At 36.9% G+C, this 18,831-nt stretch overlaps 2 protein-coding genes across 15 annotated transcripts in view; one reads left to right on the forward strand and one right to left on the reverse strand.

The window, feature by feature from the left end:
- Positions 1-6,683, forward strand: part of FBXO25 (F-box protein 25) — a 37,249-nt gene extending 30,566 nt beyond the window's left edge. For 6 of the 12 annotated variants that reach the window (XM_068937297.1, XM_068937295.1, XM_068937296.1 and 3 more), the window contains 2 exons: positions 1,331-1,357; positions 5,527-6,683. In XM_068937297.1, coding sequence (XP_068793398.1) covers positions 1,331-1,357; positions 5,527-5,616 — 117 coding nt within the window. In that variant the 3' untranslated portion in view covers positions 5,617-6,683. The remainder of the gene's footprint in view (positions 1-1,330; positions 1,358-5,526) is intronic. The other 6 variants (XM_068937302.1, XM_068937301.1, XM_068937303.1 and 3 more) reach the window with 1 other exon arrangement.
- TDRP (testis development related protein) overlaps positions 5,813-18,831 on the reverse strand; it is a 37,066-nt gene continuing 24,047 nt past the window's right edge. For all 3 annotated transcript variants that reach the window (XM_068937307.1, XM_068937306.1, XM_068937308.1), the window contains one exon: positions 5,813-17,883. In XM_068937307.1, coding sequence (XP_068793408.1) covers positions 17,538-17,883 — 346 coding nt within the window. In that variant the 3' untranslated portion in view covers positions 5,813-17,537. The remainder of the gene's footprint in view (positions 17,884-18,831) is intronic.

Raw genomic sequence — 18,831 nt, forward strand, 5'->3', positions numbered from 1 at the left:
GGTTTTTTTTAAATTCAGAGGCTGCCTGGTTTTTAAAGTGTATTTAAAAGAACTTCAAAAAACGGGCTCATACACTTTTTGGTATTGCACTTGCTTTTATTCCCGCTAAAGAACAAAGCAAAACATTGGAATAGATGGAAGGAAAAATGTACTTAAGTGATCAGGGCATGAGGGAGACTAACAGATTAATTTCTTTTAACTTAGCTGTATTAAAACTGAGAGGGAAGATGAATAAATGTGAGCCTACAGAAAAATCCTTTAAGCTAAGGGACAGCCTTCATGCAAATAGGTTGTCTAAGCTACCTGTGGGGTAAACTTATGCTGGGAATTATGAGTTTCCAAGAATCAAAGTAGCAAGGTTCTAGAACAGCCACAAAGCACAGGCCTCATTAGTTATAAGAAGAATTTTCATTGTTTATGAAAGAGATAATATAGTGTAGTTGCCAGTGACAAGAGAGGGCTAGATCTGATGACCTGAGAAATCCTTTCAGTTTTGCATTGTTTTAAAGAGGGTTTGCAGAAAAAGGGACTGAAGATTAGTGAAGTGAATTAGCAAACAGTTGAAGTAGGGAAAGCGTTTTCACTTCTCAGTATGTTATAATAATCTTAGTGTTACTTCTAACAAGTCTTCAAATTTTTAACAAGCAGCATTTGAGGCATTTGTGTTGGTTGTTTGAAACGTGTGACCATAGTAATATTAAATGCAATAGGAAGGAGTTTCCTAAATTCATCGTAGGAACTACGATGATATAACAGAATAGCTTGTATTCTCCTATATTAAGGAGAGAATGACTGTAAGCAAAACTCTTCATATCAAATGACCCTTATCTTTGAGAAGAGACTTTTTAATGAAGGATTTGTCCACGCTGAAAGTGAGCAAAATATGTAATTTAGCAGTAATGTAAAAAGAATGATATTAACTGATGATGTTTGTGTGAAAGCTTCTGATGTATCTTAACTCTTCTGTTCCCCTAGACAGCATTACCATTGTGGGTGATTCTTCTGGTTTTCTTACTTAGCTAACAGAACAGTGCATCTCGGGTATCTGAGCTGGATGTAGAAAATGGAACATCTTTTTCTTTCAAGACCCAGGGCTTTATGTAATAGTATAATTGTGTCACATAAGTGGTGTGCTCCACACTGGGTTTTAGTGTCCTCAAGGTTTGTGGTGGTTTTGGTTTTCTGACGGATTGATTTGCCACAGAAGTACTTCAAACTAAATGTTTTATAAAAGACTGTTGTTCCAAATGGCACATAGTTCAATAAACCTTAACTTTGCTTCTTTTACTTTATGGCTCTCCTTCCCGCTTCCTCCTTCATGATCTCAAAGGACTACCATCTTGCTTTGTTACTCAAGGTATTTCCTGTGTGTGTCCTCTCTGCTTTCATTGCTAATTGTTCTGTAATGTCAAAGTGAACAAGGGGTTCACTTCTAAATGATTAGGTATTTTTCCATATCAGTTTAGCAACAGGAATAGTTTGTTCCTTGTGACCGTATCAGACGAGGTAGTGGTGAATTTCCATCTTAATTTTTCTTTATCTTTGTTTTTTGTTGTTACTGAAGTATTCCCTGTTAATGCTGTTTAAACTAGGGACCATAATTGAACCATAAAGTAGGTGCAAGTGTCAGTGAAATGAGATTCACCAAGGAATAGGTTTTCCTGCGCTCAGTGTTAGAAACTCTCTGCACTCCCTGATGTATTTAATTCAGCACTTGAATCTGAAAACAGTAACATGAACCTCAAATAACTTTTTTTATGCAAAGATACTAAAATTGATTTTTCTCCACTTCAAATACTTTAATCATGCTTAGACTTATGAAACATTCTCTCGGAAAAGAAATTCTCCAGCAGACTACATATGACTTGAGGAGGGAGGGAATGCAATTACCTCATTTTTTGAATGAGAAATTTGTATGAATAATTATACAGTAAAGGATTGTAGCTCCAGACTTGTGATGGGACCTTCATTTGTAACTATGATAAAATTTGAGAAGGAAAACAATTATATTTGTCAGTAAATACGCCTCATGGTGAATTCTTGTGCTAATTTAAACAAATTATCTGATTTTCAATAAATCTACTTAAAATTAAAAATCTGATTTGAATAATAATGAATAGTATTAAATTAAAGGAAATTTTTTCTGGAAGGAAGAACACTCATGGTTGTATGATTCCTCTTCTAGTCTTTCATGGGGTTTTTAATTCATATCACTTTTTTCATTGCAAAATTTTAGTTTCCATTTCTTTAACTTAAAAAAAACCCAATAATTGATCTTACTGAGCTTTTTACTGGACCTGTTCTTCCTGACTGAGCAGAGATTTCGAAAATGTTCTATGATGTGCAGAGTGAAGCACACAGCATCTTAAAAAAATCTAAAGTGTACATATAGAAGTATAAGTGTAAATGATCAGTAAAAGACAATTAAAAGCCCTAACTTCTTTCTTAGGATCCTAACTCTGGTGTTTTTCCTGGAAACTAAGGAATTTAAAGCCGTGACAATGGGGAGAGGAGATAGTAGTTCATTAGCAACTACCTTTGAGAGCATGTTTTTTTTTTCTGCTGTTGCAAATCTCTTCTTTGCAAATGTCATTTTAAGGTGGAGGTGTTAAGTTTAGCACTTCTGGTCTTTTGAAGTCTTTTGCTTTTTCTTTTCTGTGTCTTTTCTACATAGGCAGTTCCACCTGGTGCCTGATTTGCTTGGTGTTCCCCTTTCCCTTTTTCCAGTGGTTCTTTTACCTGTTTGCCACTAATGTTACATCTGGTTCTTAGGTGATATTAAAAAAGTGGGAGGATGAGGAACTGATATCGTGTGATCTTTTCATATGGTCATCTATAGGTTAATGAAAAGCACAGATAGTATAACTATAAAATAACAATTTCCATTTGAAAAGCTGAGCAGTATTTAGAATACAAGTTTGACCTAGTGCACTTTGGTGTTGTAAAGAGCTTGGAAGGGAGTGTTGCACCCTTGACAGTATTTTCTTACCTAGGTTTGAAAGTCAGAAAAGAAGTTCCACTTGCAGGTTCTTTCCTTCTGTTAACTGAATATAGTTGCATGTAATTTTCTTGCATATGGAAACAAAAGAAATAGACTGCAGGGGTGATCTGCTTACCATGTACTTATTCTAGCTTTTTTTGCCCACATGGTGAATTAGTTCATCAATACTGATAGGAAAGAAAGAGAAGCCCCTTGCTATCTGGTAAGGACTGTTTGAGTTTTATCACTTTGGACAACATACTGTTCAAGATGTGTAACTTTCCATTGAACTGCCTGGGACCACCTTCTCATTACATTTTCTTCCAATAGAGGGTTCCAATAAGGTATAAAATTGAACTTTCCATTATAAGATGAGCTTGAATGGTAAATAATCAGGCTCTTGTGCTGAATTCATGTTTCTGTAATATTAAAGAAAGTGCTGCAGGCTTAATGAATTTGTATTGAGAAAGCCTTTTCATTTGAGGTCCCCAGTTCAAATCCTTGCCAAACAAATCAGAAAATTGACTTTTCAGTACCATGCAGAATACAAGTGAATGATCTCTTGGAGGGGTACCTGGCTCAAGTTGGTTGTATGTGCATTTAGAGTACAAATTCCTTAAAACTTAAAATAACTGTCTCGCTGAGAAGTGCAAAAGAGTCCTCCTTTGTCAGCTTCTTCCACAAGCCCAAGAAGCTACGTGAAATTTTCTGAGACCATCAGCACAAAGGGTTTTGCCTACGAAGCTTTTCATGTTATAATTCATGCATTTGGGCTAATTGTATTTTAACTGCTTCTTGTTGGTTGTACTGTACAGTAGAAGAGTTTCTCATTGCTTCTTTGTACCAGATTCGGAGAGGACAGAAGTAGAGCTGACACTTTTTGCAAGTGGTTCATGCTGCTGTTTAAAATTATCTTGCAATGGTTTGCAGTTCTGAAGTGCTGTGTTATTAATGCTTTTCCTGCATTGTTAATGGAATAAGGAGATAGTAGAAGGCGACAAAAGATAAATTTTTGTATCTTCTACCTAATCACATTAGTTGTATGGAGGCTGCCTTCCTGAGCATGTTGCTATAGCTATAATAAACTGAAAGGAAGCTTAACTATCGGGAATAACAATAAAAGACAAGATGAATTAATATTCCTACTGCACTCTTTTTTTTTTTTTTTTTTATTAAAGGCTTCACCTCCCAATAGTCTCTGCTAAACAAGAGCTCAGTGACTTTGACAGGAGACATTACTTGCATCTTTCTTAGCAGTTTCTTCCTATATGCTTTTTCCTCTTCAGCTTGTAATTGCTGATTGACCATTTAGGACTCTTCCATACTGTGTTTATGCTACTGATTACTTCTAAGAGGTATGTGGGCCCGTGTCCATACATACACACAATGCTCCATTCTGCAGAGCTGGTTGCAACACATTGCAGTGTTGATGTGAGTCCTGTTCAAATACATTTTTGTATCCTCTCATCACATAAATAGTCCTACCAGGGAGAAGTTGAGGCAAATCATGAAACAGTATTAATCCAGGCTCTGTCAATTTCTAGCCTTAAACTAGCATGATTGCAGTATGGTTTCTTTGGCAACTATTCTTTTGCCTTCTGGACTGTTCAGAAGGCCATAGTTTAAATCATAATCTTGCTTCTTGAATGCAGCCTGCTGCTTGCAAACTCTTCCTTCCGTACTGCACCTTCTTTGCGTGGGTTGTAGGGTTTTCTGTTTTGTTTGTTCAAAATCTCTTCCAGATCCTTCCTTTGGTCAGATTTGTATTAGATTTGTTTTCTCTATGTTCTATATGTCACAAAATTAGAGATGACAATGATTTGAGGCAGTTCCTTTGTGCATCCTGTCTATCTTCTGCATTGCTAACTTGCTTAGGTACACACTTCTGTTTTAAGGCAAGAGATCCTTTGATTTCGGCTGGGGAAGGGTAGGAGTGAAAGAGGAGGAAACATGTTGGGCAAAAGAACAACAAGCGAGGTAGAGAATCTCATGATTTGGACTTCAAATATGCTGCTAACTTTCGGGAGGTGTCTGCTGCCTTTCATTCTGAAAGACAGCTCATTGTGTCTCCCCTCCTCCCAGCCCCAAGATGAAGTTGATTTCAGTGTTTCATTGAACAAAGTCAGTTTAGATTCAACAAGGCATTTGCTCTTTTTGTGACTTCAGCATATGTTTAACTGTTTTAAACTAATATTTTTTAGAAAATAGACCCTTCCAGTTTTAAAGTGGTGATGTGAGAGAGCGCTCCAGATTTCAAGAAAACAATAAACCTCTTCCCGCCCCCAGGCAAAACATCCTGAGTCGGAGCTCTTGGGGGGGGGGGGGGGGGGAGGGAGGGGGGTTCATATCCTGACCCATTAACTCTTGACAAATGTAGTTTTTAAAAAAGGGAGGAGGGCAAGAAATTCCTATCAGTTTGCTTATAGTGGAAGTTGCATGTGCCTGTATGTGATTTTTTTTTTTTGGGGGGGGGGGGAGGAGGGGGGAGCAGGGGGAAGAATGTGGCTATAAAAAGGAAATTTACTCTTTTCTCCTTCATCTTGTAGGATACAGGACATCCCTGCACAGCCAGTGATCCAAACACCTGTCTCATGCCAGTGTCTCCTCAGCATTTCATTGATCTCTTCAAATTTTGAGATGTTCAGTAGCTGTTCTCCTGTGTTTGTGGTGGTTTTTGTGAGAAGTCAGACAGGATACATTACGCTTTTTGTGCAATATATTCTTAAGTATTTTTGTTGTGTTTTAAAAAGATATGTTGGGGCACTTTTGGACAGGCTTATTCTTTGTGGTTTTTGTGCAGAAAAGAGCTGAGGAGAAGGCGATGTATTAAAAAAAAAAAAAAAAAACATTGCTAAGAAATCTGCAGTGGACTTCTGAGTTCAAGAAAGAGTTTTAATCTCAATTTGAAATCCATTCTTTCACTGCCTTAATAGGTGGTTAAAACTATGTGGAAGAGTTAAGATATTCTTGCAGGGACCAAAGGAATTTTCTGTTAATCCTTTCTTCTTTCTTTAAACCACTGTTTTCAAAGTACTTCCATATAATTTGTACCATTATGAAGACTAGGCTGGTGTTGTCTTGGACTCCTAATGTATCAATTACCAAGGTGGCACTAATGATTGTGAGCTAGTGAATAAAATGTAGCTGTGGTTATATCTGAATCTATAAATGAAGGAAGTCAATCAATCTTTGTACATACATTATGCAAAAATTTATTTTTCTTAAAAGGACTTTATTAAAAAACATATAACCTATCTCAGCACATCCTCTGTAACCCAAGGGACAGATCTGGGGCTGCTGCAAAATGATGGATTTTTCTTCATTTATACTCTGTTTAGTGTTGAACTAATGCAGCTGAAATTGTAGATGTCTCCTAAAAGGAGACATTACTGAAATGTAATGAAAATAGTTACTTGTTTCTAGACTGGTACAGTGGCAGTATGTTATACTACCAACCGAGGTTCTAACCTCACAAGTCTTTACGAGTGATGGGAAAGCGTGAAAGTCAGTCTGTTGAGCTGAAGTGCCCTGAGCTTGGGTATTTGGATAATAAATTCTCCAAGAAGTTATTTTCCATCCTGTAAAATGAAAGTAATTGCTGGGCTTAGGCAGGTAAAGGAAAAATTTGAAGTTTTGATTTTTGTCAATGGAACTTAATAATATTGTAATGTACAGAAAAATAAATAATGTACTATATTCTGCACTGGCTTGTTTTGAATCTAGTTTTGTATACAGTGTAATAAATCATTTTTATCTATTATTCCTAGAAATTGTCTTTTGCATAGGGATGAAGCCATGTGAATTTTGTAACAAGGTCTTTTTCCATAACCTGGTGTTCATAATGGCTGGCAATGACAAAAATGTAAGTAGCCTGACTGATGCTGCTTTCCCTTAAATGGTTGTATTAACAGTCTAGCTATCCTGTGCAAAAAAAAAAAAAAAAAAGATGCACAGCAAATAGGGGAAAAAAAAGGAAAATATACTTGAACCAGCCCTCCTGCAGGCAGAGTATAAGCTCCTAGGGGAAAAGCCAATACCAAGAAAGCTGCCCAGCTGAGTCCTGACCATTACAGAAATTGCAAATACTGTGAGAATCTGTAAGGTGTTGGGTGGAGGAGGAAAACCTTCTTTACTGTCAAAGTTTAGGAGGGAAAGGAGTGACTTAAAATGGCTTTTAAGAAGAATATTTAAAAAAAATTTGGAAAAGTCAATATTTATAACAAGTAATTTTCAGATCTTTTACAAATGTCAGGTTATAGAAGTCTTCCTTTTCTTATCCTCTGTTGCTGTTCTGCTTGCTCTTCTGTAGCAAAAAGCTCTTAACAGGATGAAGGATATTTTGGAGGTACTCTTCCTGTGTAGGCCATTAAGGATAATGAAAATATCCCCCTGATCTGAGAGGGATTTTAGACCTCTGCTCCAAAGAACTCATTTTATAATAAGTTGGCCTTTTAAACCTGTTTTTACTGGAAAAGGGGGGAGTGAGAAAGGCATATATCCCACAAGCAGCAGTTCAGTGCAGGATTTTATTTTTTTTTTAATTTAAAAAAGGGCTTTGAGTGCAGAATCACACTGTCAAGAGCAATGTTATGTTTTTAACACTCAGCAAAACTGAGCTTTGGGAGTAGTTCCACAATCTAATGAAGTGTTCAGTGAACATTTTTCTTAGCCTGGGCAAATAGTGTAGAGCTTGATTAAAAGTGACTAAATGGTGTGAATTCATCAGCTGTGTGAAAAGACAGATTTTAATTGTGTCCCCTAAGCAAAAAGCTAAGGAAGTGATTTTGATCAATAGGATTTTTTTTCCTTCCTCCCCTGCCCCTTCATAAGGTGGAAAGGGGAGAGGATTTCACATTCAAATCAATGATTGTGTTAATACCTCACCTGTAATAAAGAACAGGTTTTGACGACCTGAATTAATCTCACTGCCTAATCTTCACTGCCTACAGCACCACCTATTCATATAACTTTAAGTGTTGTAACTGATCAGAATGCTTAGTTAGTAGGCCTCAAAGTAAAACCTTAATCAGCTGAAGTCCCTACTCTCTGCTCTCCTGCAAAGCCAGGTCCTAGCATGCTGGCTACCATGTGCAAAGGCTGTCTCTCTTCCACAGGGGAAACCTTGCCTTGAAACACACACTAAAACCTTTACAGCTTTCTCTTGCTCCAGAACTTTTGTTCAGAAACCTAGATCTGTTTATATATATTTTGCACTGGCAAGGAAAGGAAACCCTATTTGAACTGTGGACCCTACATAATCATGTCATATTCATAGCTGATTGTTTTTTATTAAATGCTAGTCCTGAAAAATTCAGGCCAGAGTGCCTAAGAATGGCTGGAGAGCAAGCAGGATCTAAAGCCAGGCAGCAAGAAGTGTTGAAAATGGCCACAGGTGCTTAACTTCTGCTGAGAGAGTGCAAGAGACAGACAGATGGACAGAGACTTACATCCAGCTAGATTTTCTGGGAGCTTGTTACTTGCATTACTTTCAAAAGCAGAGGAGAGCTCAGCTCTTTCAAAGTGCATGAGAGTACTCCCACCCCTACTTTTAATCCTGCCTCACCACAGCTAGAATATTCACTGCTGGGGGACTCTCTGTCCTGGGACATATATTTAAGATCTCCCAATAAACAACAACAAAGCCTGTAGCCGGGGCTCAGACTGCCATGGCAGGCACATGTGTAATAGCAGAGGCTCCCAGTTAGTCCAAGCTAAACAATACTATACTCTTTTTTTTTCTCTCTCACAGCCAGTGAATATTTAATCAGTGGGTTGGAAGGCAAAGAATTATGGCCAAATGCAGGCAGGAGCTACCTAGTGGTGTGGCAGTTCAGCCACTGTATGACCAAGAGTCCATACCTCAACATACATTACTAAGAGAAGGGACTGGAGTCAGCCCTCCTCTTTTCCAAATAAGTGGGTCTGCCAAAGAGAATTTTTTTTTTTTCTACATTTTGCTTCTTTGTGCTGGGCATCAGGATAACGCTAGACCCTTAATGTCCACTTAAGATCACCAATTCAGAGATACTGGTTTTCTTTATTTATAGGAGTATCAAATGGGAAGTGCTGTTAAATTACAATTCAGGCTATTCAAGCATTAGCTAATTATGTTATTTCTTTGTACTCTTGCTGGGCTTTCAGCTGCTTCAGGACAGTGCAACTTAATTCTTAACTCCTACAAAGTTCAGTAGAAAGATGATTACTTTTAAAGCTTGTTAATGGCTGTACCTGAGGAAGTGAAAGATAAATCGATTCAGAACATGACCAAGGTGAGAGTGCCACTAAAACTGGACTCCTTTACTTTCAGTTCCCATAGTCTGTTCTCTGTGCAGCCTACAGACCTGTCTCACTGCCTTTCAGACATTATCGTGATAATGGTCAGCAAACAAACAGACTGTATCATTTCCTTCAGGTTTGTTTATGTGTACATTCTTGTACAAATATGAATAAAACATGTTCAGTTTTATATTTGTTGCACGTTTTGGGCAGTTAGTCATTGTGTCTTCAGCTGAAAGCCTTTAACAATTTGCAAAGCCTACACAAACAGCTGCTACTTCATTCTAAAGTTACTGAAAGCAAGAAGAAGTATTTAACTTTCATATACTCTTTCCACCTGAATGTGCTCTATTCTAGAGTATTTATGGCTAAGTAATAATGGAAAAAATAATTCATTTGCTAAAGGCAGTTGTCCTTACCCCATGACACTTAGATTATAGGGAAAAAATTCTGCATGCTTGAGGCACTTTTCCCCCATTCTTTCCCCATTATTCTCTCAGACACAGCACAGCTATTTATAGACCTTTTCCTATCAGAGACTTTTAAAGTTGTAAAGCTGTAGTCCCCTTCTTAACATGACAGTATCCCTTTAGAACTTTTTGCTAGTGTAAAAAAGTAGTATTTTTAAAAGGCACTAAAAGTAAATATCCTGTAATACAACGCAGCAGCTTTTCAGTTACATCCTCCAGCCTGCAGCTGTGCTGTATTTCCTTATTGAGCACTATGGTGTATGGCCTGATCCTCAATGTTCTGCAGCCCTTCTCCTCTCCTTACGCTGAAACATGACGCTTAAACGCTCACTGGGCGAAAGTGAGAAGAACAATAAACACATTGGCGTTGCTCCACTGCCCAGTTAGCCACATTATATAAAACACAACATGGCCTCTTTTTTTGACAGACAGGCCTGTGTCTTTGGCCCTGTTAAGGCCACGTGAGGCCTTCAACACATTGCAGGTATGCCTTCTAGCCACAGGAATAGCGAACAACAGAGCACCTGCGTCATCTAGTCCTGCACAAGGAGCTCTTAACACACATATTTTGAAGATCTGTCCCCACTGGTACATCTACAAGGACCCCTTCTTCAGGTTCCAATTGCTCAAAACATGGTATCTCAAAGTAGGAGGTGGAGCCTAGGCATACAGAGCACATTCTCTTCCTTTCCAAAATGAACAAGTTCTCAGTAATGCTTCCTGAAAAGAGAGATTTACAGGTAGAGGAGATGATTAAAAAAAAAAAAAAAAAATCCAACCTCTAGTATGTCATTCATCTAATAAAAGGGGGGAGAAAAACCCACAAAACAAAAATCGTGGCACTAATGCAGAATCACCAAAAACCATCTGAGGCACACTAAAAAAAAAAAACAAAAAACAGAAGTCATATGCTTAATGCTTATGCTTGACAAATGCTTAAAAAGGGCCCAGTTAATGGCATAAAAGGCGTGGCAACGGAGAGTAAAATTAATGAGAAATTAACTGTTGGAAGAGTTTACTTGGTCAAGAGATAAACCAGTTCAAATAAAGAAAAAAAATCCCACACTCAGTGATGGTGAAGAGAAATTCAAAGACTGTTTGACAGCTGAGAATTAAAGCAGAGAAAGAAAATTTGGCTTATATCTTTCTTGGAGGATTAGAAAATTTAGGTCATGTCTAAGAGGAAACAAGGAATGAGAAGAAAAAAATTGAAAGCCAGGGCACATGATCAATACATTTGTATGAAGGGGATTTAAGGGAAGAAAAATGTCCTAAGATGAGGAAAACAAAGACTACAAGTAAGAAAGACCCTGAAACCAGGGATCTCAGGGAAGAGAGGGAAGGATAGAGAAAGCTCTTCATCTTAGAAGTCTTGGAGACCTGAGAAGAGAGCAAAGAAGGGGAGGAGGCTGCAGTACTTACTTAAAGAAGTAGAAAACCAGAAGGCGCTGTTGAATTCAACTAAACCTTCAGTAGATTCATCCCACCACCACTTTAGTTTTTGCTGGAAGCTGATCATATACCTTCTTTTGAGCCTATGTTTAAAGCTAGTCTTCTACATCTGTTCCACTTACTTACCTTCTACACTTTTGATCAATTAAGCCTAATTTAGAATAAGTGTAGGTACAGATTAGGTCTGGACAAGTACTTGTGATGATCACCTGTGCAGCACCAACCTTAAAGGCACCATTAAAGCATCCCAGAAGAACTATCCAAAACCTGCATTTTGTACCTGTACACTGACTGTTGTTCTTTCCAATTGGTCATCACAGCCAACAGTCCCATTCTTGAATGGGATAACAGAAAAAAAGACTAGAAAAAAAGAGTTGTTCTGTGTTAGTTCTGATTCTCTAACACTAAATCCCCATTCTTCAAGAATATTCTCAAAGAGAAGTAAAAAGCCCAGAGTATCTATTTTGTGCTTCATTCCCTGATGCCAGAAAAGCTGGCCCTTCACTTGTCTTGGAAAAATCTTCTCCCTGTCCCCACTCCAGCCAGCTGCGCTACACAAGTTGTGAGCTCAGATATTCCACCATGAATTTAGCTGCCAGCTAGGCCATTCATTTTGGCTTCAATGGTTTGAGTTCAACATGCAAGTGTGGTCTTGCAGGTGGCAGTGTGACAGCCACACTATGCAGAAAGGATAGTACTATTCAGGAGACAACCGAGAAAACCATGGCTTAACAGAACTCCTTTGTTAAATATCTTTCAGCTTGTTTTAACATAAAGACCTGAAGGTGCTTTTTTAATCCCTCACAATACTGATTCAGGATAATTTCCTAGGTTGTACCAACATACTGTTGTTGTTGATGACAAAAGATTACAGGCAGCAACAGGGCCTAAATCCTGACCTAACTTCAGTATAGGCCTAAAGCCATGAGGAAGGCAAATTTTCTATATATGCTGGAACCCCAAAAGTTAGTTGTACAATAGTTTAAAAAATAAATAAAAATATGTTTCATTAAGTCTCAGATTTTCAAAATAATTGTGTGACGTGTTACTGTATCTCTAGTCTAGAGTTCTGGCAGTTTTGGAAATTTTGTGCTTCATCCTATCAAACAATAGTTTACTTCCTAATGGGAAATGATGCTTGATTTGTTTTCCTTTGTTTGTCCTGTCAAATGCTGCTTGCCAAGTTTCTGTCCAAATGTTCAAAAGATAAACTGTTTACAAGCATTAAAATGAATGCAAGTATTTCTAAAAATGTGTCTATCATGAGAGAAACAGCAAACATCATTAGGTCTTTATGTAATCAGAGAGGAGGTCTTTGCATATGTGACAAAAATTGCTGCTAGGGACAAGCACAAAAATAAAACAGAGCACAGGATAATTAATATTAACTATCATGCACATAAAAAAAATCGAAAAGCTTTAGCAGCAAAGAATACTAAGTACTGTACTTAGATTTTGGATCCACGTGTCTGCCTTCCTTTCTCCAACACAAACACATGCACCCTGCTAAATCTGCACAGATTCAATATTTGAATGAAAATATACCACACTGTTTTCCTCTGTCTTTGCAATACCAGAAACATTTAGCAGTGTAGTCTTGCAGAGTAAAAACTACAAGGCAATTGCAGCAGTGCCAGACAAACAAAATGTTCCAAACAACAGCATTTGGAGTTTTCAAGGAGAGAGGTACAAGATAATAAATGCAGAAAGGCGTTGCTGACTTAAGGGAATGGTTCTGTTTCAAATCTGAGTTATTTTAGTATACAATCACAAATCAGTCTACTCTTTGGAAAACTGGACTGTTCAGTTAGTCTTCTCAATACAAAGTTTTAGAGTAATCAGATAGAAAAAACCTAAATTATTTTCACCTGTAGACAAAACTAGTCTTAGGAAATACAGCCTTGCATTTTTCTCTGCAAAGTGTAATACCTTTTCTTTTCCAGTATAAACCTCATATTCAGAATCTGTTATTAAGCTTTCATTGGTGTTATGCTCTTGTTAAGCTCTCAAGAGCTTAAAAATTTAAGTGTCAGACGAGCTTTTACTAGATAGCTATAGATTTGAAAAGAATATTTTAGCTATCCTGCATCATCATTTAGTAAACACTAGACAAGAATTTTCTTTCCAAATGCAGAAACAAATACTACTTTTTCAAGATCACGGACAAGGGGTTGTAAGCAGACAATAGCTTTTCACAGGATATTTACACTTGGTTTACTCTTATATATTTTCATATTATTCTCTATGACTATATCCTTATTTTTTGATTTTTTCACACTATTACTTTATAACTATAGAAAAAAACAAACAGGGTTTTTCTGCTATGATGCTGGTTGCACTTACGATAAATGTGACTATCTCCTTTCAATTTCTAAACTTTGGACTCTTGGCCTACCTGTTCAATTCCCTGTCTTTTATGGTACAAAGCACTCACGTTACAAGAAATATTTAAGAGACAGACAGGCATACGCTTAAGGATACAAGCCTTTGTAAACTTTATCACTCGCAACAAAGTCTTTTAGGAAATTCTTATTCTTCTTCATAGTTCTGGTTTCATTTTCTAGATACCTACATGTCAAAATCCAGCCAGCAAGCATCCAGGAAAAAAAATTCGATGAGAACAATTCAGAAATGCAAAAAGCAGCTAAACAACCTATGTATCCACGTTCTTTTCAGACTTTCGTTACAGAGGTGGAACACACAGTTTTGTCATCTGACATTCATACACAGTAACAAGCATTTCAAAAGTTTTTGAAACAGAGATAGATGTCGGGCAGAATTCAGCTGCGCTGTGGGATTCACCCCTGTTCAATATTTGGCAGGTTCCTGGTCTAACCAGGTTCTGGAAACGTACGTCCCTCCACTCCCCTTCAGCTGCCCAGTAGTCAGAGGCATCGCTGCATGTAACAAACAGGGGTTTTTTTTCCCCCTCAAGTAACTGGTATAAGTAAAAGTTTGTGCTTTTTATCTGAATGTGTGAATTAGAGAAAACATTTGTTGGAAACGCTTTCCCTGCTAAGTCTGCTTAGACAACAGCAAAGCCAGTAAACAAGAATGGAAGCATGCAAATCTGAAAATATGCTTTCTATATGCAAACTGCTGGCAGCAGTGGCGGCAGCTGCACTTTGTTGTCAGAGTCGAGGACGCAGAGGTGTCACCTCGTTAGGGAGCCTGTGCATACAAAAGCAGTCCAGGGTCCCCCACGTTACATGTAGCTACTGACACGTTTACACTAGAAGTGCTGCTCTGTCCAAGCTGTCGTAACTGCCAATAAATTAAAAATAAAAAAAAAATTTAAAATGTTTAAACCAACAAATACCGGTAAAACAAAATATTTGCAGTTTGTCAAAACCAACAAATTTTTCCCACTACGAGAGCAATGAATGATGCTTTAAATCTAGGAGGTTACAGCTTCTGGCATGATTCACTGAGTTCAGACAAACAAACCCATTGCTCCCTTGGATGTATTCTATGATGACGTAAGTAACAGAGATCCACGCAGACAGAAACAGATTCACATGAGAGCAAGAGGATGAAAAAAAAAAAAAAAAATCAAAGAATAAGGCATTTCAGTTCAAACTAAATCTTTATTCATATGGAAAATACTTTTTTTTTTTTTTGCAAATGATGCTAATAAATAAAAATACCCAGAGAGAACTTTGCTTAGAGATAAGTGACTAGTTACAGCCACGTGAAGCTTTTAATTCCCGTTAAAACCACACCAACAATCATGCAGATTGGCTACGAGAAAGCAATATAAACTATATTTGATTTTGTGCAATCTTATTATACAATCTTAATGCTATCTTCTTCTAAACCACTTCATAAAGATTGAGATGCAATTTCAAAACAAATATTAAGGGACATATTTTACACTTATTCCACATATGGAGTTGCATACAGTTTAAGCCCATAAATCTATAATGTAATTAAGCATTTAAAGAAGGTAAAAGAAAAAAGGAACCCATTCTGAAAATTCAAACAAACAGGTTTATGAACATAAGAGAAAAGCTCACACCAGTGAGTTCTCAAAAGACAAATACATTACCAAAGCATAACAATAAATTATATTAAATTTAATATAATGTTCATCCTTAAAATGGTTATTTCTGAGGAAATATCACTTAAAAAGCACACCAAAACGTACATCGCTAAGAGTCAGACCTTTAGTATACGTATCCCAGTTTCCCACTTGGATGCAATTTTGTTTTATAATAGCCTTCAGCTTTATCATAAATTTAAAAACAAATTGAAGAATTTTGCAGTTCGGCTGTGCATCAAACACATCATCAACGTGAGAAACAGGCACTTGACAGTATAATGTGCAAGGCAAAACCTTTACTGGTCACAGTATAAATAGTTACTTCAGGAGGAGAATTAAAAAGTTCTCAGCCCATCTTTGAGAGCAATATATTGACGGTTGCTAGCAGATCTTTTTCCATTCTTTTAGGTCAGCACCAACAACCAAACTATACACCTGCTCATGCCTTAGAGGGTATTCCATAAGCTACAAAATGCAGCATACCTCACCCAAGTATACTAATTCTTTTCTATAATTAACCTCAGCATACGTACTTGCCAAAGGCGAACATGTTTTACTAGCAGACTAAATAATGCTATACAAATGCTAACCCTTTCTCCTCTAATAGTATCTTTTTAAATATGTAATGCCAATTTCATAAAAGCTTTTGTCAGCTTCAAGATCCTGTCTTCTAGCACAAACACTGATGATCTTTTATATAACTTAAAAACAATATCTTTTAACATCCTGTTAAAACAGAAAAAACCCACTTTGATACAGTTTCCCTCCAGGCCCATCTAGAGAGGAAACTCCAAATAGCTGTGCAGAAACTTCAAGCCAGAAAAGCATACATGAATCCAAAGAGAGAGGAGAGAGAGCTAAGAAAGGAGTAATGAGGCAGTAACAGAAACAAGCTACAGGCTTAGAAGAAAATTGCATGCATCCCTTCTCATTAGCATAATCTTCTCATAAAAATAGGTTTACAAGATGTCCATTACATATAAAGATATATGCTTTCTTGTAAAAATGTTGATTTTGTCCGAAATGCTGATTTGATCTTCCCATTGTACTAGGCATATCGCTAGGCAGTCAACAAGTTTCAGTTCTGCTATACCAGTTTAACAATCAGGACAGAAAAGTCCTAGTGTTCATTTTTTAATGATTGATCTTTTCCCATGAGCATTAAAGTAGTACTTATATAGGTCATATAAACAAAATCTAGTTTTAGATCTGACATTGGCCACCCTGCTAACGAGAGACAATATGCTAGAAAGAGGCACTTTTAGTATTCTATATACATTTCAAATCTCAAGTTCAACACTTTGCCCCCTTTTACCAAAAATGAAAATATCAGTAGCTAATAAGACAGAGCTTTATAATAAAAATGCTTCAGAAGTCGTGTGCATGCACATACTTGCAATGGCTCAGTTATCCTGAAAATGCCAGAGTATAATTCAATCACTGCTTATGGAAAAGAAAAGCTAAAAATTTGTAGAACAAGAATCAGCTTTTGTAAAAATGAGAACATACACCCTTCCATAAGAAGTAACATACCCCTAGATTCAGGACTACAGATTTTGAATATGGAGATATTTTATGCTCTACTCTATGCCAGGTTTTCAGTAATTATTTACATTTCCATTTTTGGCATGACATGTCTCTTAAAAACTGAAAATTTTAGCTATGTCAAATAACGCTCAGTATAAAAACTTTGGAAGACCCGTTTGACCTGACTCTTGGTGAAGTTCCTATGATGGAAGGAATTACATTAGAGTAATATTTTCCCATTTCGTACACAGTACAGCACATTGTGACAGTTGAGCATCTCCTGTGCACAAGCTGAAGCATATGCTGAGGCTGAAGATTTGGAAAACAGTGTACTAAGTATAAGCACTCTTCCCGCAAGCTACAGATCACTGTTCTTATTAAAAAAGGGACAGCATCAAAACTAAAATTTTGAGTGACCCTCAAATACCAGAAGAAAACCCAGGACCTCAAGCTAGTGGAAGTTCCTACATAAGGCAGTCAAATTTACAACCAGTGTATACATTCATTAAGGAATTACATTTTTTTGGTAAAACCAACAATCCAACATACTGCAAAGTCTGAATGTGAAATATAGGCACAAAATAGATTCTCTACTTTTCTCAGTGTGGAAAACAGATATTTAACAATGTAATAAGAAAATTCACTATTAGGTGAGCAAAAATTGTAACAATCTGAATAAAACGAAGTACTGTATAAAGGTGCAATATTGAGCAGATTTGATTTTGGTTTAAACATACAAGCAAATCATGGAACCTTTCTCTTATTTATAAAGTATTTCACGTTACCAATATCATTCTAGTTCTTCCCAGTTGTCAGTAAGGTTACCTTTGCTCTGCCGTCTAATACTAACCAGCTTTCCAGCTGATTTGATACTCCACCTGGAACTGTTTCCTGAGCTGGCCAGGTTTGTATATTTTGTGGAGCCTTTGGTTTCATCTTCCCAGCCTGACCAGGCTGTATAGTCACTTAAAGTATTTGCTGCATCACTGGTAGAGTCAGCAGCAGTAATCTGTGGTGGTTCCCATCCCTCAATCTCATCTGCTTTCCTAGATTGGACATTCTGTTTTATCACCAAACTGTCCCAAAAACCTGGCTTCTTTTCTGACTTCATCTCGTCCTTTAATTTTAGGTTCGTTCTAGAAAATAACAATGATGAGGCAATTATTAAAATTTCCTGAATTTCACTGTCAAATAATATAATTTTTTAATGACTATTACATAGGCTGTTAAATTAATAAAATTCAATTAATTGGCTATTTTCATAGTAAGGAACGTTAACATTTTGCTCAACAGAAAAGCAGCATCTTAAATCTGAGTTTTATCCAAAGCTTTGTCTGCATGTTCACTAATAAAAAGTCAGGTCATTCTATGATAGCCCATCTAGGATCCATTACTGTCAACCTCAGGAAAAACTTCTTGTATTTGTGAGCCTAAAGAGAGTAGAATGTTGCAGTGATAAACAGAAGTGGACTGAATATGACCATTTGCTGTTATAAACTTTTTTTTTCTTTTTTTTTTTTTTTCCAGTGAATTACACAGAACCGCCTTTAGAAGTGCACTAAGTATTTTAGCATGCATTAGAGCAATTTAAGACTTTAAAAAAGAAAAATAAAAAACAAACCCAGAATAGCAGAAGGATTATGGAAGTATTTTGCCTGCCACTAGCTTTAACATTCACTCACTACTTTTGTCAGTTCCTCACACCAGTTATCACCTTGCCAAGTTTCAACTTACACCCTAAAATATTTGATGCACAATATTATTTTATGGATGCAAGCTTTTTTTCTTAAAGAAAGCTCTGCATGATATTTTGACAACAGTTGTTTTGTATTTCTGATGAAAACAAACGAACAACATCCCCCTCCACCCAAAAACAAGAAAAAACAACCTGTGTATGTAATCTACGCTAATTTCTCTCTCAAAGAGAGAGAATTTTAAAGAGTATTCATAATATTCTTACCCCACTAAGAACCCTCAATCTGAATTAATTCATATTTGCAGTGCACTGCATTTAAAATACAGAATGTCAAATGTTTATGCGTAAGTTCATATACAAGCTTACATATGTAACCAGGTAACAAGAC

Source organism: Struthio camelus, chromosome 3, assembly GCF_040807025.1.
Source record: "Struthio camelus isolate bStrCam1 chromosome 3, bStrCam1.hap1, whole genome shotgun sequence".
In the NCBI taxonomy this organism is placed as follows: domain Eukaryota; kingdom Metazoa; phylum Chordata; class Aves; order Struthioniformes; family Struthionidae; genus Struthio; species Struthio camelus.